This window comes from Chanos chanos, chromosome 12 (assembly GCF_902362185.1).
Source record: "Chanos chanos chromosome 12, fChaCha1.1, whole genome shotgun sequence".
NCBI lineage: Eukaryota > Metazoa > Chordata > Actinopteri > Gonorynchiformes > Chanidae > Chanos > Chanos chanos.
In genome coordinates, this window is record NC_044506.1 from 24,518,513 (window position 1) to 24,542,731 (window position 24,219).

General features: G+C 43.7%; 1 protein-coding gene across 1 annotated transcript in view; it reads left to right on the forward strand.

The window, feature by feature from the left end:
• The window catches only part of kcnh8 (potassium voltage-gated channel, subfamily H (eag-related), member 8), an 84,714-nt gene that overhangs the window by 21,633 nt on the left and 38,862 nt on the right, over nucleotides 1-24,219 (forward strand). The window contains exon 7 of the mRNA XM_030788634.1: nucleotides 20,734-20,938. Within this exon, the coding sequence (XP_030644494.1) occupies nucleotides 20,734-20,938 (205 nt within the window). The remainder of the gene's footprint in view (nucleotides 1-20,733; nucleotides 20,939-24,219) is intronic.

A 24,219-nucleotide genomic window follows, 5' to 3' on the forward strand; every position in this document is an offset into this window, starting at 1 on the left:
GAGTGGTAAGCTGTTTCTAATTGAGTGAATGTCAGGCAGTCCCATTGATCAGCATGGCATGCAGACACACACACACACACACACACGCACATACACACACACCATTGAGCCCTGCATCCAACACAGGTAAAAGGAAATCAGAAAATGGAATTCCACTGAAGCCTATCATGTCTGAACCCAGGAGAGAAAGAAAAAGAGGAAAAGAGAGAAAGGGACAAGCATAAAGAGAAAGAATCTAAGAGATAATAGTGGCTGCACTCAAGATATGTGTTGAACCAATATAAACCAGTTACAGAGGTCTCCCTGAAACCAACATGACGGGGGGTGGATCTGCTCCACTGCAAGAAAAAAGATAGGACAACACAAACAAAAGGATAAAACGGGCAACATGAGTACAAATACAAATTGCCTAAATGTGTCAAAGATCACAACCACCTTGACACTCAACTTGTGCTGACATTCCCTTGATTGAATTGAGCAAGCACTACACAAACAAAACAAATGTGTGCTTGGTGCAAACAAAAAACATATATCATAATGAAAGACCATTTCACTCTTTTGAGTGTATTTTACAATAGCTTTGATGTGATACATACGTCATGAAAAACAGCGCTACACTAACAAAACACAGCTGCCCTGTGAGGTCGACCGAGGCGCATTTAGATTGAACGTTATTGTATGCCGCGTTCTTTCATGCACAAACATGAATTCAGACATATGTAGACTACTTAAATGTCGAAGATCACTTTTTGAATGTATTTACAATCGTTTTGATATAATCTTCATGAAAACAGCGCTACACGAACAAAACTCTGTGATGTCGATTGAGGGGCAATTAAATAGAATATTATAGAATTTCGCATTCTTACACGCAAAAACGAGATGTATGTACACTACTTGCATGTCGAGGACGACATCAATTCCATGCACAAATTTGTCCGCTTCTGTCCCCATGCTAGCAGCGATAGATCAGTCACTGTCCGCGTCCAGCTCCTCTTCACTCCTGAACAGCTCCTTGTGAATCTTGGCCAAAGTAAGGCTTTTCCACGCAGTGGTGTCCAGAAGTATTTTTAGTTGGAGGAAAATCCAAAATGACGAGGAAATCCCCAAAATATGCACCAAAACAAGCCGTTTCCTCTCACTCGGAAGTGCGTACTTCAATAGCTCGCAGAGCGCACGCTCAGTTCTCTTAAGCCCCTTTCACACATGCACTGCAACCCTAAAATAATCGGGATTCTAACCGGAGGGGCTGTATATGTGGAAAAAAAAATCTCAGCCTCGGATTCTAAACGGACTTTATTCCATCAGCCCCTGGCACAAACTCCGTTTTCTCTTCGTTTGGGTCCATGTGTGAATAGAACGGATTATACTCCAGAGTATGCACAACCAGCAAGTGGGCGTGTAGATGCCGTTTCTAACATGCGACTGACGCAGAACCGGAAGAATACAAACATCCGAGGGTGAAGAAGAAGGGTCATTTACACATTTACATGAAGACACCAACGAAAATGTCTAATTGGAGAGACGATGAGATTTGGGAACTTCTGTCGGTAAGAGCCGACGCCGAAATCATCAGACAAAAGTCGGTAGCCTCGTCCGCGTTTTTCGATTTGTTGTAAACAAAACACTGCAATTTTCTTAGCGTCCTTTGTGTTATGTCATGCCTCCTGCATGCTCTACCCAGGCACCACCCCCCGCCTAAACCAAACGGAGTATTTCCAGTATGTGTGAAAGCGTCTGACTCGGACTATCTGCTGCTGTGTGCTGCATGTGTGAAAGGGCAACTTCAGACATAATGCGAACCTGATTCTGCGGTTATTGTCCGTGGTGCAGATGTGAAAACGGCTTTATATACGCACTCACCTCTGTAGGTGTCAGAGTGGGCAACTGACCTGTCCACATTTGGGTCAAAATGACTACTATTCGTTTAAAAAGATGTCCAGTCTCTTCTGGGAGGATGGACTGAAACTGTGAACTGATTTCATAGGACATGTCTGAACACAAACATGATCTAGTGCTGATGCCATAGGTGTAAAAGACCGCTAATTAAGGAAAATAGTTAACTGGGGGCCAATAACACCCTAGTGGAAATTCCAGTTGAAAATCCAGTAGCTAGTGGGAGTGCTATATTTTTCCAACAATAGTCTGTTGGGATGAACTGGTCTCAAAGGGTCTGTACTGGTTTCAATTGGTTCCAATTGGGTTTTCAGATTCTAATGGTTTGCCCAGTTAAGAATACCAGCTGAAACCATTTAAACCCATTTAGACCAACAGAGCCATGGGCAGTGGCTGCTTCACCAGTTCCACCCAGTTGAAACCAAATAGGATGTAACTGGTGTTGTCTGCTATTTATTTCAACTGGAAACAATTGGTCTCAATTGGTCTAACAAACCCAATACCTGCACTTGGTGAGAAAGTGCTGTACATTGAGAATGCACTAAAATATAATGAAATGAATTGTTTGATTCATCAATTGACAACGTACAAAGTGCACTAAAGAGAATACATTGTTTTTTGAAAATGTCAAGTAATTTGTAAAACGTTTTGTTTCTTTTAAAAATAAGTGTTTTTAAAATTGAACATGAATTCATATTCAATTTAAAAACACTCATTTTTAAAGTTGTATATCGCTTAAAAAAAGTTTTCTGCCTTCCTATTGGTCAGTTTTTATTAATTATATTTTGCTGGCTATAAACTGACCAACACACTGTTTATTTGGACATGATCACTACTTACTGAAACAGTTATATTACATCAGAGCAAGCATTTTGATTACACGATCAGCTTGTCCTCCGTCTTGACTGAAGAGATACCTGGGAAGGGGGCGTGGCTCCTAGCCCTTCTTGAGTAATCTGATTGGTGTATTCAGAAATCCTTGCTGTAACGTCGCACGAAGGCAAGCAATCAAAACCCGCGAATTTCACTTCAGTTAAAACGCAGCTTTACAGTTACAGCCTACAGCTAGCCTTAGTTCACAGTAAAAAAAAAAAAAAAAAGAAAAGTTTGCTCTGGTAAGGTACTTGGAAGATAATTATCCAGCTGTTGTTCCCATTTCTCGTATAAAAAATTTCAAAATCGACAAATCTACCAAGTACTGGGTGTTTGGACGACAGAGACTAAGGCCAGGTTTTGCTACTGGTAAGCTACTCATTGCATTAAGTGTTTAACATATCTTACTTAACTTACTTTAGCTTTTACATATGACAAAAACAAGTGCTCACTTCGTGGGCTTGTATGCTAGTAGAGTTATATTGATAGTTATAACTTAGTTAAAGACGGGTGATAATGTTACCTAATCAGTTCCTATTTGTCCCCGTTGAGACTGTATATTGAATGTAGCACACGCTTGCTACTGTTCGTTTTTAGTTAACCATAACGTTAGGCTGGCCAGATAACAGCTGTTTGTAGATACGGCTTTATAGTGAGTATGCCTGCTGCTGTTAATGCGTTTAGTGAGTACATAGTTATTTTATATTTATATAGTTATTTCAGATTTTATATAATGCAGCTGAAGATCGATAACTCGCTACGACAGCGGAGAACAAGAGGGCCCCCTCCCCGAAATAAGGACAGAAACAGCGTCGCCCATCAGGGAGGTCACCGCTATTAAGAACGACAAAGGCAACGCTGGATTGGAGGTCACCACCATTAAGAACGACAAAGTATAATTTTAAAAGTGAAATTCTGTGTTGTACCATTACCAGCGAATGTTGTATGCCTGGTTAACCATGTTTAGGCCTATTAAGTAGCCTAGAATTTGACACTGCCGTTTAAATGTTTAGAAATTTCCATCCTCCAACGTACTGTATAGCCTATTAAATCTATCAAACAAAACATTTCCTGAGGCACTGCACTGCCACTTAAAAATGATTTTATATTCGTATTTTTATGTTTCTATACTTTCTTTATGTTTACATTTTGTAGTTATATTTTAATTCCTTCTGTGTTGCTTGGTACTCCACTCTGAATCTCGTTGTACATTTACGATGACAAATGTATTCTTTATACATTTACTTGTTGCCTGTATTTCAGTTTTTTCTGTTAAATTGTTATTATCAAGGTGTATATATAGATGTGTGTGTGTGTGTGTGTGTGTGTGTGTGTGTGTTCTGGGCCTGTGTGGATGCGGTGGAAGTAAACTGTTACAACATAAATTAAATGCAGTGATGTATTCACTATAATTCCAGGTTCCACTAACTGAAATTAGTTTAATCCATTTAAATACCAACTGTAACATTTCACACACCACTGTGAACTCAATAACCCAGCTGTCTCCCGCTAAAACTAATACAGACCGTTTGAGACCAGTTCAACCAATACAGACCATTTGAGACCAGTTCAACCAATAAAGACCATTTGAGACCAGCAGTTTCTATCAGTTGTTTTTCAACTGGAACCAGACCAATAAATTCCAGTAGAAATCTATATTGGTTTTGAAATGGTTTTCTACTGGTGTTCTACTGTATGTCTACTGGGAATTCCAGTAGAAACTGGTTATGAAACCAGTTGAATGTGTTTCAGTTTCCCTATAAAAACAAATAGAAACCAGTTTTAAAATTGCTATTGGTTTTTAAATGGTTTTCTACTGGATATCTACTGGATTTCAACTGGAAGTCTACTGGGATTTTCTACTGGATTTGAACTGGGCAACCACAGAATCTCAGAGTGGACATCTTTAGCTTTGAATTCAAGAACAACTCTATGGGAAATCTTCCCTTTTGTGGTTGCTAACACTTCAAGAACATTACATTCCAGTTACAATGGAAAAGAATGCATGTTTTTGACAAAGTCGTGAGCAAGCAAATAAGCAACTTTACTGACATTGCGTAAACTGTTCAACGGTGTTGTGTAGTTGCTTTGATTGTAAATGAATTTTCAGTAAATTTTCTTGCATCCCAAACAAGGGCTAATGATTCGGAGGAGGGGGGGGGGGGCGTGCCTCAAGAGAAAAACATGGCATATTGGTTTGAGATTTCTGGCCAATGGATGCATGTAGATAGCTGAAAATTTGAATGCACTTAGACTTGTTCTAAAAAAAAACTGAGGTACTGTTTTGTACCTCAGTGAAGAAGAAAATGCTCCTCTGTCTCCACCTTCCCTGCCTGGCAGTGACCACATGTTCTGTACTCTTCTGGCAGCCAGGTTTTTTTTCTATGTCTACCTGACTTCAGATGCATCCAGAATTTTAGAGTTTAGAGTTTTTGAATAGATAAAGCCAATGGATAACTTCCTAATTCTGCCCTACATGCATTGTTGGGTGTTTTTGTTTGGACAGAATTCAGCATGTAGGGCTTCCGTTGGATGCTTGTCCCATGTAGTGTGGTCCTGCATACTGAGTGGACCCCAGACCTCACTTCCATATACCGCAATAAGCTGTATTATGCTGTCAAATAATTTGCACCAGATTGTGATTGGTATATTTATATTGTAAAATTTAGATTTTATAGCATAGAGTGCTCTACGGGCTTTTTCTTTTGAGTGCATTCACTGATGCAGTAATGGGAAGACCGAGGTAAGTATACTGCATCGTGTGCTCTGGGACGGTGCTACCTAGAGTGAGCATGTATTTGTGTTCCTGACATCTGGGCTTCTTTTGGCAAATCATGATTTTTGTTTTTGTAGGATTTACTGCCAGGGCCCAGGTCTGGCAGTACTTCTCCAGCAGGTCCAGGTGCTGCTGTAGGCCCTGTTCAGAGGGTGACAGGAGCACTCTGTATCTCAAAGGGTGAGTCTAGGGGCTGCAGATTGTTGCAACTGCACCGCTAACTCATTAAGATAGATGCTGAAGAGTGTTGGACTCAGGCTGCAGCCCTGTCTCACGAACATCTCTGTGTGAGGAGCTCTGTTTGTTTTTTGCCAATTTTTACTCTGCATTTATTGCTTGAATACATTCATTTAATCACATCAAATACTTTACCCCCTTCACCACTTTCTAGATGTTTGTAATATAATCCTGTGTTTTTTACATGTTTACTGATTAGGGTGTGTAGGGTGTAGATATGATCTGTGGTATGGTGGTTTGGGAGAAAGCCAATTTGATTTTTATTCAGGGCATTGTGCTCATTAAGATATGTTTGAATTCTGTCATGTAAAATGCTACTAAATGCTTTCCCCAGATTACTGCTCACACAGATACCTCTGTGATTATTAGGGTCCAATTTGTCTCCTCCTTTATGAAATAGGGTAATAACCCCTTGATTCCAGACACCAGGAAAACAGCCAGAATGACATTGAATAATTTGAGCACAGCTCTCTGCAGCTCAGGTGTGCTGTGTTTAAGCATCTCATTTCTGATGCAGGAACACAAGCTTTATGGAGTTTTAAAGATTTTAAATTTTGTGCCAATTCTTCACTCAAAATGTGGTAGTCAAGTGGATTTTGGTTGTTTTTAAATATAGACTTAAAATTGTGCAGTTTTTCTCTGATCTGACTCTGATTTTGATTTGTTTCTATTGACTGTATTTCACTGCAAAAATGCTCAATCCAAATCTTTCCATTTTGAATGAGTACTTCTTGTGGTTCTTTGTACTCAAAGTATTCCACATCTCCCAGAACTGATTTTTATTAATGGAATCTTCAGTTTCATAAAGAACTTTGTTGGTGTAGTTTTGCTTTTTTCTTTTGACTGTAGCTTTTTAGGGTTTTACAATATTGTGCTCTTAAGTCTGTGTTTTGGGGATGGTGGTGTTTTTGGTTTAACAGTTGCTTTAGTTCCTTCCTGATATTTTTACATTCTGTGTCATACCATTTCCCATATCTTTGTTTTTTGGCTGTCTTTCTGTTGTTTTTCATTAGCCCAGCCTTTTTGCTGCCCTGTGGAAAATCAGGTTCAGCTCATAAACAGCCATGTTTATACCTATTTTGTCATTAGGGAATGATTTATTAGTAAATTTAGTTATTTCATTAGTCAAATCAGGTGAGTTCAGGGATTGTGTAAATTTTTCTGAGCTGTCTGGAGCACATCTGTAGGTTGGATTAAGCTTGTACAGTGCACTGGGCTTCATTTTTGTGTTACTGGGTTGGTCAGTCATTTTCAGAAATATATTTAATTGGTTATGGTCTGAGAAAGGAGTCTGCCTGAAAGAATGGAGTCCACTAAAGAGTCCCCTCTCATCCTACTATTAAACACATACAGGCCTAAAGAGTCCCCTCTCATATTAGACATGTACAGGCCTAAAGAGTCCCCTCTCATATTAGACATGTACAGGCCTAAAGAGTCCCCTCTCATTCTACCATTAAACATGTACAGGCCTAAAGAGTCCCCTCTCATATTAGACATGTACAGGCCTAAAGAGTCCCCTCTCATATTAAACATGTACAGACCTGAAGAGTCCCCTCTCATATTAGACATGTACAGGCCTAAAGAGTCCCCTCTCATATTAGACATGTACAGGCCTAAAGAGTCCCCTCTCATCCTACCATTAAACACATATAGACCTAAAGAGTCCCCTCTCATATTAAACATGAGGTGCTTTTGCACCGGAGGAACTTTTCCATAGTTCTTAGAACTGTTGGAGAAAGTACCCCCTTTTTCGCGTGTTCACACCGGAGGAACTTAGAACGATCATAGTTCTTAGAACGCCGTTTTGAGGGGCTTTTTTAGCTCTTACTTTAGGGTAGGTACTTTCGCAGCGCAATAGGAACCTTGTGATGTAGGTGTACAGCTATTGGTCCAGTTGCAGGTATACGATGATTGCAACCGCCATTTTTAAAGATCTGTGCAAAATATAAAGTCTTAGAACGTATCACATTTAGTGTTTGATATTCATGTCTAAAAATGTCTTAAAAGGTCTGGAATTGTAGGAGGGGAGACATGGTTTTTATGTTTTATTTTACCGGTATTTTATATCCCCCAACAATGACCATTTCTGCAACGTCCAATGTATATTTGTACATTGAAGAGGTAGTGTACACTCCACTTCGGTAGGTGCTTGTGTGTCGGCTTGTGTGGCTGTGATCCGCATTTTAACCTAAAATAAGAACGTGTTTATCCAGCTTACGATCTGAGGGCTGCGGCGGGGAAAAGAAAAAAAACACGATACTGTGAGCAAGCGTCAGGCACAAGCGCTATGCTAGCACACGAAAAGTACTACGCCCATCGAGTCATTCACTGCTACTGCGGTGGTAAATGCATAAATGCAGGGGGACATTTTTTCCATTGGACTGGGTCTATCGCCATACAGTTTTATTTTCGTTAATGAGAAGGCAGTTATGTTATTTAATGTGCACTCAATATTTCTGTCATTCAAATTCAATAAAACTGGTTAATTGTGTATACTGTAGTCTAGTTTGTCAATTTCTTTTGCTGCAGTGATGGCATTTTTTTCCTTTTGGAGGTATTTAAAAGGTCTTAAAAGTCATTAAATTTGTACTTAAAAATGTGCAGCTATCCATGGTTAGTTGTAAACAACAGCTCTTAGCTGCTGTACCGTCGGCCGGCTTACGTCACTTCAGCATTCCTACTGGCAGTGCGAATGCAAACAGAAAAAGGCCCTAGAACGTATGTAGTTCTAGGGGAAGCTCCTGAGGAGGTAGTTCCTATCAACTGAGACCCTAGAACTGTTCGGTCCGAAAGCGCCTATGTACAGACCTAAAGAGTCCCCTCTCATCCTACTATTAAACATGTACAGGCCTAAAGAGTCCCCTCTCATCCTACTATTAAACACATACAGACCTAAAGAGTCCCCTCTCATATTAAACATGTACAGACCTAAAGAGTCCCCTCTCATCCTACCATTAAACATGTACAGACCTAAAGAGTCCCCTCTCATCCTACCATTAAACACATACAGACCTAAAGAGTCCCCTCTCATCCTACCATTAAACACATACAGACCTAAAGAGTCCCCTCTCATATTAAACACATACAGACCTAAAGAGTCCCCTCTCATATTAAACATGTACAGACCTGAAGAGTCCCCTCTCATATTAAACATGTACAGACCTAAAGAGTCCCCTCTCATCCTACTGTTAAACATGTACAGACCTAAGGCTCGACAGAGGTGCACTAACTCTTTACCACTGTTATTCACCACACAGTCTAGGTTGTTTCATTTTATGATGGTTGGTGAGAGGTGCAAAGGGGACTGGCCAAACACATGCCCTGTGGATCTATCAAGTCAGACTCAGTACCTGTCTGTGCATTAAAGTCTCCACACAATAGTACTTTTCCCTTGGCCTGGAAATGGCGTATTGCTGTATAGAGATTGTTGAGACAGTTTTCGTCATAATATCTGATTCCACTGGGGGAATGTAAGCAGCACAGAGGTAGGTTGTTAATTTAGAAATGCCAATGGTATCATGTAGTCTCAGCCACATTTCAGTTGTTAAAATGGATTTTTTCCATTGTAACAACTGAAATGTGTTTAGCCAATTCATTTTTGCACCACACCAAAATACCACCTGAATCTCTTTCATGGTGTGTGTTCCTTAATTTTACTGAGGTCACTATAATGTCGTAATAGTCTGGTGGACACTGAGTTACAACTTTTTCTCAACACCGAATTTCAGTAAGTATCATATCACTGTTTTTAACACTTTTCAGAAATCCAGGATTTGTGCTCTTCAACTCAGAGGTTGAGGAGACCCTGGATATCCCAACAGCTAATGCAAAAAGAATGCATGAATACAATTACAATGAAAAATTAATCAATTCTGCGAGACATATCGGTGAAAACAGTTTTGATGCAGTTTCTTTAAAATGTATCATTTTATGTTTTCTGGGCTTATATTTACTTTTTTTCTTTATAGAGGAGGGTCTGTAAAGAGGTAAAGAGGAGCTCTGGATTACTTCTTAGGACATGCTCTTTGTGTTTTTACTTTGCCCTCGTGGTTTTGCAGTTACTGGGAAACTCCATCATCATCATCATCATTTTCTCCCGCTTATCCGGGACTGGGTCGCGGTGGCAGCAGGCTGAGGAGGGTAGCCCAGACATCCCTTTCCCCGGCTACACCCACCAGCTCCTCCTGGGGGATCCCAAGGCATTCCCAGGCCAGCCGAGATATATATTTCTCCCAACATGTCCTGGGTCTTCCCCGGGGTCTCCTCCCAGTTGGTCGCGCCCAGAACACCTCCATAGGGAGGCACCCAGGAGGCATCCTGACTAGGTGCCCGAACCACCTCAACTGGCTCCTTTCAATGCGGAGGAGCAGCGGCTCTACTCCAAGCTCCTCCCGGGTGTCCGAGCTCCTCACCCTATCCCTAAGAGTGCGCCCAGCCACCCTGCGGAGGAAGCTCATTTCCGCTGCTTGTATCTGCGATCTCATTCTTTCAGTCACTACCCAGAGCTCGTGACCATAGGTGAGGGTTGGAACAAAGATCGACTGGTAAATTGAGAGCCTTGCCTTCTGACTCAGCTCCTTCTTCACCACGACGGTCCGGTACAACGACCGCATGACTGCCGCCGCCGCACCGATCCGCCTGTCGATCTCCCGCTCCATTTTACCCTCACTCATGAACAAGACCCCGAGATGCTTGAACTCCTCCACTTGAGGCAGAAACTCAGTCCCAACTCGGAGGGGGCAAGCCACCTTTTTCCGGCATAGGACCATGGCCTCGGACTTGGAGGTGCTGATCCTCATCCAGACCGCTTCACACTCGGCTGCAAACCGCCCCAACGCGTGCTGGAGGTCACAGTTTGATGAGGCCAACAGAACCACATCATATGCAAAAAGCAGAGACGCAATCCTGAGGCTACCGTACTGGACACCCTCCTCACCCCGACTGCGCCTTGAGATCCTGTCCATGAAAATTAAGAACAAGATTGGAGACAAGGTACAGCCCTGGCAGAGTCCAACACTCACTGGGAATGAGTTTGACTTGGTGCCGAAGATACGGACACAGCTCTCACTACGGTCATAATGGGACCGAATGGCTCACAGCAGCGAACCTGGCACCCCATACTCCCACAGTACCCCCCACAGGACACCCCGGGGAACACGATCGTAAGCCTTCTCCAGGTCCACAAAACACATGAAGACTGGATTGGCAAATTCCCATGATCCCTCCAGTATCCGTGCAAGGGTGAACAGCTGGTCCGCTGTTCCACGGCCAGGACGGAATCCACATTGTTCCTCCTGGATCCGAGGTTCGACAATCGGCCGCAGTCTCCTTTCCAATACCCTAGAGTAGGCTTTCCCAGGGAGGCTGAGTAGTGTGATACCCCGATAATTGGAGCACACTCTCCGGTCCCCTTTTTTTAAAAATGTGGACCACCACTCCCGTCTGCCACTCCACAGGCACTGTCCCTGACTCCCACGCAACGTTGAAGAGGTGTGTCAGCCATGACAGCCCAACAATATCCAAAGCCTTCAGCATTTCAGGGCGGATCTCATCCACTCCTGGCGCCTTGCCACTGCAGAGTTTTCTAACTGCCTCAGTGACCTCTGCCAGAGAGATGGGTGATGACCCTCCTGAATCTTCTGGCCCTGCCTCCTCTATGGAGGGCGTGTCAGTCGGGTTTAGGAGCTCCTCAAAGTGTTCCTTCCACCGTCCGACCACATCCTCAGTTGAGGTCAGGACCTCCCCATCCCTGCTGAGAACAGCCTGGACAAGGCCCTGCCTGCCCTTCCTGATTCGCCTGACAGTTTGCCAGAACCTCTTTGAGGCCAACCAAAAGTCCTTTTCCATGGCCTCCCCAAACTCCTCCCATACCCGAGTTTTTGCTTCCATGGCAGCCGTCGCTGCAGCCCTTTTGGCATGCCGGTACCTCTCAGCCAATTCCGGAGTCCCCCCGTGCTAGCCAAGCCCGGAAGGCCTCCTTCTTCAGCCTGACGGCTTCCATCACCGGTGACATCCACCACTGGGTCCTTGGGTTGCCGCCACAACAGGCACCGACGACCGTCTGGCCACAGCTCAAAGCTGCCGCTTCAACAATGGAGGCTCTGAACAGGGTCCATTCAGACTCCATGTCCCCAGCCTCCCTTGGGATCAGGGAGAAGCTCCTCCGGAGGTGTGAGTTGAAGATCTTCCGTACAGGGTCCTCAGCCAGCTGTTCCCAGTTCACCCTCACTATGCACTTGGGTTTACCAGGTCTGTCCAGCAGCCTCCCCCGCCATCTGATCCAATTCACCACCACGTGGTGATCAGTTGACAGCTCTGTCCCTCTCTTTACCCGAGTGTCCAGCACCTATGGCCGCAGGTCTGATGAGACGACTACAAAGTCGATCATCGACCGTTGGCCTAAGGAGCTCTGGTACCAGGTACACTTATGAGCTGCCTTATGCTCTAACATGGCACGTACGCCGTCACGACAGTCAGAGATTTCCCCCCTGCAACCCGAAGGCGCAGTGAGGCAACCCTTTCATTCACCAAGGCAAACTCCAACACAGCGGCGCTCAGTCGGGGGCTAACAAGTAACCCCATACCTGCCCGTCGCCTCTCACCCCAGGCAACTCCAGAGAAGGACAGAATCCAGCCCCCATCCAGGAGTTTGGTTCCAGAGCCAAGACTGTGCGTAGAAGTGAGCCCAACTATATCTAGTTGGTATCGCTCCACCTCCCGCACAAGTTCCGGCTCCTTCCCCCCCCAGAGAGGTGACATTCCATGTACCAAAAGCCAGTTTCTGTACCGTAAGTCCAGTCCGCTGGGGCCCTCGCCCCATCCTGCCATCTGTGTGGCATCGCACCCGGCCCCTATTTCTCCCCTCGCAGGTGGTGGGCCCACGAGAGGGCAGCCCCATGTTGCTCATTCGGGCTGAGCCCGGCTGGACCCTGTGGCAGGTCCGGCCACTAGGCACTCGTCAATGAGCTTCCCTCCCAGGCCTGGCTCCAGGAGGGCACCCCGGTCTTCCTATTCCGGGCAAGGTGCCTGTATCTTCGTGTGTGCTGATCATAAGGGCTCTTCTGAATCGCTTTTTGTCTGGCCCCTCACCTGGGATCTCTCTGCCTTGGGTGACCCTACCAGGAGCTAGATGCTCCAGGCAGCACAGCTCCCAGGATCACAGGGGCTCACAAACCCCTCCACCACGATAAGGTTGCGATTCCAGGAGGGGTGGGAAACTCCACTTCTCTGCATTCTGCTGTCTGTACATTCTGCTGTTTATTGGACCCAAAATGCTTGCCTGTCCACATAAGGCTTACATTCACAAAGTTGCAGGGCCTCGCACTGCCCCTACAGGTAACAATGTAGACGCATCAGAGATGTGTCAAAATGACCTAGACACTGCTGATGCTTGCACGGAGTGTGCAATTGTTTTGAGCCTGAGTGGCTCGGCTACAACGGATGAAGATATTGGTGAAAATGTGAAATTGATGAAAATGTGCAGGACCACGCAACTGATGAAATCATTGTGGAAGGGGTAGCTCTGAAGGCACAATTGTTGGTGATGGAAGAAAGCGGAGATAACGAAATTGTTGGTGAGAGTGTGGTTGAAGGTGAGTTGATTGCTGGCACCAGTGTTGAGGAAGTTGAGAAACATTGTGGACCATAATGTGGATGATATGGAAAGTGATGATGCTCTTTCTGTTATTTCTTATATTGAGTCCAAGGTTGGAGATGATGTCAGTTTGCACTTCTTTCAAGAGATTAACACTTTTTTGGATGAGACCTTTTGAGAGACTGTCGTTGTGTATGATTTTTTTTCCAGATGTGGATACATTTGAGGCAACAATAGCGAAATTAAGGAGAACTGCAACTTATGAAGAAATAAGCAAAAAGACAAGATTCCAGTTAAAGGAAATATTGATGAAGTTAAGGAAGGGTAAAGCCCCATGTTTTTTTGCGAAAAGTACATAAATGAGCACATCACCATGGGTGTCTCCCCTCCTCTATTCTGTTTTCCCTATCTGTCTCCCCTTACAGCTGTTTGTAAGGGAAGGAATAAGGGTGGAGTCCTTAAATATTAATGGGAGAAGGGATAGGAACAAAAGAGCAGTGTTATTAAGAAAAAAAAATATTGATGTTATATTATTGCAAGAGACACGTAGTGAGAAAGAGAATGAAAGAGACTGAGGATTGTCATGGGAGGGGCAGTATTTAAGTCATGGGTCTAATGTGAGTGCAGGGCTAGCAGTTTTATTCTCCCCACGGCTCAGGGTAACAAACTTGAAATCATGTGAGTTGGAGCAGGGATGGGTTTTAAAAGTCCAGGTGAATATTAAAGATGTAGGGTTTATTTCTGTGAATGTTTATGCCCCCGATTGTGGTGGAAAAAATGTGTTAAAACAGTACTATAGTAATCTAGTCGTTGTACTGGGGGGTGGATGGAAGTCCACTTTAAGTTTTTCCATGGCTAGAAATGGGGAAGAGCCTCGCCCACAGTTAGGAGAAATGCTCTACAGTTTAGTTAAGAATGCAATTTAAATGATATACGGAGACAAAAACACAAAAATGTGAAACAGTATGCGTGGATGAACGTAAGTGATGTTGGAGTGAGTGTGGCAGGGCTGGACTGGCTGTATACCTGTACGAGTGTTAATAATAGGGTGTCGAGCCTTTTTTTATCACTCTGTGTTTTTTCTGACCACTGTATGGTGGCTATGGATCATATTATACTGGCATTTAGAAATCCCAGGAAAATGAATTTGATAATCTTGTCCAGTGGTGGGAGGTATGCTGATGATGTTACTGTTTTCTTTAGAAGAGCATGTACAAGTAAACTGGGGCAAGTCAGAGAGATTTATTATGGGACAGTGGCATGGGGGGGGGGGCAGGGGTACCAGGATTACCAGGCAACCTGCAGTGAGGTAGACCAGACATGAAATGCCTGGGCGCCTATTCAGACACCAAGGGCTCGTCCCTGAGTAGAATTCGCTTATTTTAAACTTAATCATGATTTGAGGACTTTTATGATGTCTTGAAAATGTGTTGTGCTCTGTTGTTAATGAAGTGTTCTACATTTCTTTATGGGATGTGCGTCCTGTGCATAGTTTAAGACAATGAGAAGAGTGGAGGTTCGTTGTGTGTGTGTTGGGGAACGGGTTGAGTGGGGGTGTAATAGTTTTAGATGTTACGCGCTTTCTTGTGTTGGGCATTGCATTTGGCTTTGAGCCATACCTGTGTTCAGTGACGGTGGGAGAGAGGCAAGTAGGCAGGCAAAGGAGTAGGCAAGGTATGCAGGCAGGTATGCAGGCATGCGATACACAGTGGTTTAAATCAAAATTGTTCGAAGAGTCGAAATTCCAAGGTAATCAAAAAAGGGGCTTTCTAAAGTCTCCAAAAAGTGTAGAGCTCTCAAAGTGACAAATTAAATTGAGCTTGTAAAATCGTATGAGCATATAAGTAATGAGCGATAAGTGGTAAAAAAAACTATTGGTCCACCCAGTGTCTTCCACTGTCTAAACTATGAGACTCTGCCTGGGCACATGGAAGACACCATCTTAACTGATCAGATAACCTGTGGCGGATGTCAAAATAAAAGTCTCAAGCCAAAGGCCAGTGAATCTTCTCCTTGACAGACTAGAAAATGTTGTTGGAGTTAAGGGAACGGCCCTCTTATGGCTTAGGTCCTACTTAACTGATCGTTATCAGTTTGTTGATGTAAATGGTGAGTCCTCTGCACATACTGAGGTAAAGTTCGGGGTCCCGCAAGGTTCTGTTTTAGGCCCACTGCTTTTCTCTTTATATATGCTACCTCTAGGTAATGTTATTCGTAAACACGGTATTAGCTTCCACTGCTATGCTGATGACACACAGTTGTATGTCTCAGCGAAGCCAGACGAGAGACACCAACTTAACAAAATTGAGGAATGTCTAAAGGATATTAGGCACTGGATGCTTACGAATTTCCTCTCACTCAACACTGAAAAAACAGAAGTACTTGTACTAGGATCACATGCAGCTAGGAGTAAGCTTTCCGACCACATAGTTACTCTGGATGGCCTTTCTCTTTCATTAGGTGCAGCAGTAAAAGATCTTGGTGTAATTATTGACCCCAGTCTTTCATTTGAAGCTCATGTAGATAATATTACCAGGATAGCCTTCTTTCATCTTAGAAATATTAACAAGATAAGAAATGCATTGTCATTTCAAGATGCTGAAAAATTGGTTCATGCTTTCATTACCTCTAGATTAGACTACTGTAATGCCTTACTGTCTGGATGCTCTACTAGGTGTATAAATAAGCTACAGTTAGTTCAGAATGCAGCAGCCAGAGTTCTTACTAGAACCAAAAAATATGATCACATCACCCCTATCTTATCCACACTGCACTGGCTCCCAGTCAAATCTCGTATTGATTATAAAATCTTACTATTAACATATAGAGCATTAAATGGTCTTGCGCCACAGTACCTGCGCGAACTCCTGGTCTTTTATGATCCACCACGCCTACTTAGATCAAAAGGTGCAGGCTATTTGTTGGTACCTCGAGTTATGATGGCTACAGCAGGGGGCAGAGCCTTCTCTTACAGAGCCCCACAGTTATGGAATAGCCTCCCAATTAATGTTCGAGACTCAGACACAGTCTCTATGTTTAAGTCAAGGCTGAAAACTTATCTGTTTAGCCAAGCCTTTTGCTAATAGCTCTTTACTAGGCAAAGGAGCAGATCTGGAGGGTTCTCGGGCATAGATTGTTTGGTGAACTGGGATGTTTGGATGCTGTCGCCCCCCCACTTTAACATGTTCACTCAGGTTTGTTGACTGTGGAGTGGGTGGCCGCCTTGTGTCCCAGAGTGCCATCATGTCCATATTACCTTCTAGCTCTCCCTTTTAGCTATGCTGTACTAGTTAGTCTTGCTGGAGTCCCTGCCTGCACTCGGCACACGATGTATATTTACCTCAACCATTATGTGGAAATGAACATCTAACAATGTGCCTCTCTCTCTCTCTCTCTCTCTCTCCCTCTCTCTCTCTCTCTCTCTCTCTCTCTCTCTCTCTCTCTCTCTCTCTGTCGAGCCACACATGCTACTCCTGAGACACCAGTGATCCGGACTCCTCCCGCCCTGTGGACTGATCCATCCTGGTGTCATCATCTTCCATCCCCCGTCAGCCTCCTGTCTACATCACCATCCCCTTTGTTCATGCCCCAATTTATTTTCAGCTGTAACTGCCCACGTGGTCGGCACCTATTGCACACCTGTCTGACCAAGGAGGGGTCTCCTCTCTCTGTGGTCCTCCTCAAGATTTCTCCCATTTTCCCATTTCCCTCTTGGGTTTTTGGGGAGTTTTTTCTTGCCCGCCATGAGGATTAAGTCAGGGGGTGCCGTCATATTGTGATTTGACTGTTGTGGCCTGTAAAGCCCCTTGAGACTGTAAACAGTGATATTGGGCTCTAAATAAACTTGAACTTGAACTTGAACTTGAACTTGAATCTAAGCAAAAAATAAGTCTCTGAAGGGAAATAAGTTTGAGCTCAAATCTGGTTCCTACAGGGGGCTCTGTGTGTGTGTGTGTGTGTGTGTGTCTGTAAGCTGTCTGCTAATAGATAAAGGAGTGATGACAATGCAGTAAAGTCGGCTCTCCATATCCGTGGGTTCCGCATCCATGGATTTAACCAGCTGCAGATCGAAAATATTCGAAAAGAAAAAAACCTCAAGCAAAACTTGAATTTGCTGTGTGCCGAGCGCTACGCTGAATCAACATGAATGAAGTGATGTGTAGACATACCCTGCTGTAGCCTCCAGTCATCTCACAGACCTTCAGTCTCTCTCCAGTCATCTCACAGACCCTCAGTCTCTCTCCAGTCATCTCACAGACCCTCAGTCTCTCTCCAGTCATCTCACAGACCCTCAGTCTCTCTCCAGTCATCTCACAGACCCTCTGTCTCTCTCCAGTCATCTCACACACCCTCAGTCTCTCTCCTGTCATCACCAGCACTCGTTGTTTGTGCATTGTTCGCCTCGCATCCCATTCGTTTGCTGCTTGTGTTATATTATCCATAAGTTAGAGAAAATAAATAGGTCTTTAGTCTGGTTTTAAAGGTATGGAGAGAGTTTGCCTCCCTAATTTCTGTAGCTATACCATTCCAGAAGAAGAGAGAGCGGTAGGAAAAGGTTTGGTTGCCACTTATTTTTCACTCTTGGAACGACTTATAGTCCAGAATCTTGAGAGCGCAGGGTGCAAGGTGGGTTATAGAGTGTAATTAAGTCAGATAGGTAGGCTGGCACAAGCCCATGTAGAATTTTCTATGTCAGTTAGCGGACCTTAAAATCTGCCCTTGCATGAGTTGGGAACCAAGGAAGGGAAACCAGGACAGATGTAATGTGGTTAGACTTCCTTGTTCTGGTCAGGATTCTGGCAGCAGCATTCTGGACCAGCTGAAGACTTTTGGTACTAGAGGCAGGCAGGCCAGAATACAGAACATTGCAGTAATCGAGGTGAGACCTGACAAACGCATGGATAATGGTTTCTACATTAGCCCTACTTAGAAAGGGCCTAATTCTAGCAATATTGCGGAGGTGATAAAAGGCAGTTTTGGTTGTGTTTTTGATATGAGTGACTAGCGAGAGTCAAAATCACACCAAGGTATTTAGCTGTAGAGTTTTGAGAGATGATGCAAATGTCAAAATTTAGGGTAAGATCACTAAAAAGATGCTTATGTGTAGGGGGGACCAATGACCAGCATTTCAGTCTTGCCTGCATTGAGCATTTGGAAATTTGAAGACAGCCAACCCTTAATAGCACAAGGTTAGCCAATTCAGAGCGGTCGTTGTGCTGGATGGGTAAGAAAATCTGATTATCGTCAGCATAAAAATGGAAGTTAAGATTATAACTATGAATAATGTCACCCAAAGGGAGCATGTAAATAGATAATAGAAGAGGGCCAAGGACTGATCCTTGCGGAACACCATAGTTAAGCTCATGGTATTCAGAGGTCACATTAATATAGTGGACACATTGCTTTCTCTCAGAGAGATAAGATTTAAACCAAGAGAGTGCCAGGCCTTAAATGTCAGTTTGATTTTCCAGGCACTTTAACAATATAGTGTGATCGACGGTGTCAAATGCTGCACTCAGATCAAGCAGAATAAGAATAGAAAATAGATGGAGAGAGAGAGAGAGAGAGAGTGCACACACACACACATACGCACACACACACACACACACACACACACAGCCTGTAAAGAGTTATCATTCTTGCATCTCATTGAATATTTACCCCATAGATTCTGCCATCGCCAAAGCCCACCTGTCTGTTTAACTCAGCTTCACAGAGAATCTGGCTACTTGGTGTCCCTCAATCTCTGATTATTACTTCATCTTAATTGTGTTCAGTGGCTTATGTATGAGTTGTGTTAATTCACCTGGTTTTGAGTTTGCTCCGCCTTTTCTTAGCAGTACTGCCTCATCTAAGCTTTTGTATTTCTTTACGTTGATGCATGTTTGTGACCACAAACGACTCTTCACATTGTCCTGCCTGGCTGCCTGAGAATCCTGTATTCTGCATTGTGTATTCCTAACCTTGCTCATGTTCTATGTTTCTGCACCTTGTATCCTAGTCAATCCCATTTTTGGTAAAATCTGGTTCACCTCACATGCATCCTGTGTCTTACTTGCTCTCACACTGCATTATGTTCCATACCATTTAATGTGAGCCCCCTCTTCCACTGCTCATGTGTGAAAGAAGAAAGAAGAACAAAAGTTTAAATAGTAATTATATTATTATTCAAAACCTGACTGATCACCTCTTTAAAAAAAAGGTCTCCTCACCTTTCAGAGTACTTGGACTCTTATTAGTCTAAGAATAAATATTAATATGTCTGTCTCTAATGTGGTGCACCACTTAGTTTAAATAGACATGAAGGGGAAACTCATTAATGATTAAGATCTGAGGGATGTTAGCGCAGTTGGAGAGTTAGCATGGCTCAGCTGTTATGAGAGAAACAAGCAGACACAGATAAAATGCAGTGAACATGGGTTAACATGGGGAAGGCTGGTGTTTTAGCCAGGATAATTAGTCCACCAAACTACCAGGCAATTGTAGAACTTACAGACTGATTAATGAGAGTTGACGCGTGATGTTGTCATTATTGTGCAAGTGGAATTAGCTTTAAAGTATTGATCTGTGGAGCAGACTTAGCTGCCAGGCCCAGTGCTGTGGAGAAAATCCTTCTACGTTCAAAGCCTTCTGGGCCTTAGATCAACTATGGTTGGAAAGAATCGTAAGATTCTCTCTGGGTGTAGTTTGTTGGAGTGGTTTTGGTAACCATAACTCCTCAATGTACAAAAATGTGTTTAATGCTATTGTGTTATTTACACATGTAAACTCTGGGAGTATTCACAGCGACCTGTGGCACTGCTGAGCAGCAGGTGTGAAGCTGAAGTGGACACTGAAATGCCGTGAGTTCCGCTCTCACAGGACGCTGTGAATGGGTTGTCCGCATGCTGAGAGGGAGGCCTGTGGTTTTCCTGTGCTATGCCCACGACTCCATATTTGACAAAATCATCCAACATCTGGATTACACTGGTGAATTTTTATTTGAATATCCAGCTGGTGAATTCTTGCATCAGTGTCCAGAGAGGAAAGAAATCTTTTTGACAACATTTTGCAATGTACTGAGAGTGATGGAATGATTTTCTTTCTGTTTGCTTTTACCATGCTCCTGATATGACTGTTTCTGGCATGGGTACCCAGTGGGCGTTTATTCCTTTGTTCAGACAGGTGTCAAACATGCTGATTCCTTTGTTAAGACAGATGGGAGGCTTAACTGTGAAGCGCAGGCATTGGTCAGTACGGGGCCAGCCTGAGGCTGCCCAGACTTCGAATTACCCAGAAGACTGATAAAGACCATCTGATCACAAGATCACCTCTGGACGACCTCTTGCTGACCTCACCCCTTTCCCTTGGCTAATAGGTTTCCGTGGTGCACCTGCTGAAGACAGTGCGTCTGCTACGTTTGCTGCGACTGCTACAGAAGATGGACCGGTATTCCCAGCACAGCACGGTTGTGTTGACCCTGCTCATGTCCATGTTTGCACTGCTAGCTCATTGGATGGCCTGCATCTGGTATGTGATTGGCAAGAAGGAAATGGAGAGCAACGCTCACACCTGGGACATTGGTGAGATAACACACACAGCAGACACACACAGCGGACACACACACACAGAGTAGACTGGATAGAACTAAAGAAAACTGAAAGAAAGACAAACCTCCCTTGGTGTTCATTTTAATGCTCATGCCGAGAGTGAGTGAGAGAGTGAGAGAGAGAGAGAGAGAGAGAGAGAGAGAGAGAGAGAGAAATTCTCCTTCAGGCATAGTTTATCCTGTGGTGTAATTAGACCCTGAGAGTGTTTCTGTGGTGATTATTGGTGTGGTTGGCCTGGCCTAGGCACAATTCCCTTTGGCTGCCCACTGGTCAGTAACAATATTGATAGGGAGAACTTCACTAGCCAACCACTGACTATAAGGACACAGATGAATGACTTTGACGACGTTCATTGCTATGATGTCATATTTTGATTTGACTGTTGTGGCCTGTAAAGCCCTTTGAGACTGTAAACAGTGATATTGGGCTCTAAATAAACTTGAACTTGAACTTGATGATACTGAGCAATCAGATGGCATCTACAGTTAGAAGCACTACATTGTTAATGTTGTAAAGTTGAAACGGTTTCATGAAGGTTCTCAGACAGCCCTTCAAACTACTCTCCAATATAGCCCTCTATAAAGCAGCAACCCACCTCCTCATGTCCTCCACCTCCACATACAAACCCACCTCCTCATGTCCCCCACCCCCTCATGTCCTCCACCTCCACATGCAACTCACCTCCTCATGTCCCCCAACCCCACATACAAACCCACCTCCTCATGTCCTCCACCTCCACATACAAACCTACCTCCTCATGTCCCCCAACCCCACATACAAACCCACCTCCTCATGTCCCCCACCTCCACATACAAACCCACCTCCTCATGTCCCCCAACCCCACATACAAACCCACCTCCTCATGTCCCCCACCTCCACATACAAATCCACCTCCTCATGTCCTCAACCTCCACATACAAAACCACCTCCTCATGTCCCCCAACCCCACATACAAACCCATCTCCTCATGTCCTACACTCATATACAAACCCACCTCCTCATGTCCTACACTCATATACAAACCCACCTCCTCATGTCCTACACTCATACAAACCCACCTCCTCATGTCTTACACTCATATACAAACCCACCTCCTCATGTCCTACACTCATATACAAACCCACCTCCTCATGTCCTACACTCATATACAAACCCACCTCCTCATGTCCTACACTCATATACAAACCCACCTCCTTATGTCTTACACTCATATACAAACCCACCTCCTCATGTCCTACACTCATACAAACCCACCTCCTCATGTCCTACACTCATATAGAAACCCACCTCCTCATGTCCTACACTCATATTCCAGTTAGCATGGAAGGAGAGCCTCCTGAGCTATAGAAAAGCTCTTAGTGCCGCTAGATCAATGTATCTCTCCACCCTAATAGTGGACAACAAAAATAATCCTAGATTTTTATTTAATATCGTATCAAAACTAACTGGGAATAAAAGCACCTCGGAAACAGGCACACCATCAATGTTCAGTGGCGACGCATTTATGAATTTTTTCAATAGCAAAATTGAAAATATCAGGCAAACAATCCAGGCTATAAATTTTAAACCAGATAATTTGATCACTAACACTGTAGATAACAATATAACTAGGCCTATATCAGATCAGCGATTAGAATGTTTTACTCCCCTTCAGGCGACCGAATTGACCTCACTAATTTCTTCATCAAAATCACCAACTTGTGTACTAGATCCCTTACCTACACGTTTCCTTAAGCAGATATTGCCAGTAGTCATCGAACCGCTTTTGAAAATAATCAATTCCTCCCTTAGTACTGGCTATGTACCTAAATCTTTTAAACTAGCAGTTATCAAACCCCTAATTAAAAAACCTGACCTTGACCCCTGTTCATTGTCCAACTACAGGCCAATATCTAACCTCCCCTTTATTTCCAAGATCCTAGAAAGGGCTGTAGCACAGCAGTTATGCTCATACTTACATAAGAATAACATCCATGAACTGTATCAGTCAGGATTTAGGCCTCATCACAGCACAGAGACAGCACTGGTTAAAGTTGCAAATGACCTCTTACTGGCCTCTGATCAGGGTTGTGTCTCCTTGCTTGTGCTACTTGACCTCAGTGCAGCCTTCGACACCATTGATCATACCATTCTCCTTGATAGACTAGAAAATGTTGTTGGAGTTAAGGGAACGGCCCTCTTATGGCTTAGGTCCTACTTAACTGATCGTTATCAGTTTGTTGATGTAAATGGTGAGTCCTCTGCACATACTGAGGTAAAGTTCGGAGTCCCGCAAGGTTCTGTTTTAGGCCCACTGCTTTTCTCTTTATATATGCTACCTCTAGGTAATGTTATTCGTAAACACGGTATTAGCTTCCACTGCTATGCTGATGACACACAGTTGTATGTCTCAGCGAAGCCAGACGAGAGACACCAACTTAACAAAATTGAGGAATGTCTAAAGGATATTAGGCACTGGATGCTTACGAATTTCCTCTCACTCAACACTGAAAAAACAGAAGTACTTGTACTAGGATCACATGCAGCTAGGAGTAAGCTTTCCGACCACATAGTTACTCTGGATGGCCTTTCTCTTTCATCAGGTGCGGCAGTAAAAGATCTTGGTGTAATTATTGACTCCAGTCTTTCATTTGAAGCTCATGTAGATAATATTACCAGGATAGCCTTCTTTCATCTTAGAAATATTAACAAGATAAGAAATGCATTGTCATTTCAAGATGCTGAAAAATTGGTTCATGCTTTCATTACCTCTAGATTAGACTACTGTAATGCCTTACTGTCTGGATGCTCTATTAGGTGTATAAATAAGCTACAGTTAGTTCAGAATGCAGCGGCCAGAGTTCTTACTAGAACCAAAAAATATGATCACATCACCCCTATCTTATCCACACTGCACTGGCTCCCAGTCAAATTTCTCATTGATTATAAAATCTTACTATTAACATATAGAGCATTAAATGGTCTTGCGCCACAGTACCTGCGCGAACTCCTGGTCTTTTATGATCCACCACGCCTACTTAGATCAGAAGGTGCAGGCTATTTGTTGGTACCTCGAGTTATGATGGCTACAGCAGGGGGCAGAGCCTTCTCTTACAGAGCCCAACAGTTATGGAATAGCCTCCCAATTAATGTTCGAGACTCAGACACAGTCTCTATGTTTAAGTCAAGGCTGAAAACTTATCTGTTTAGCCAAGCCTTTTGCTAATAGCTCTTTACTAGGTAAAGGAGCAGATCTGGAGGGTTCTCGGGCATAG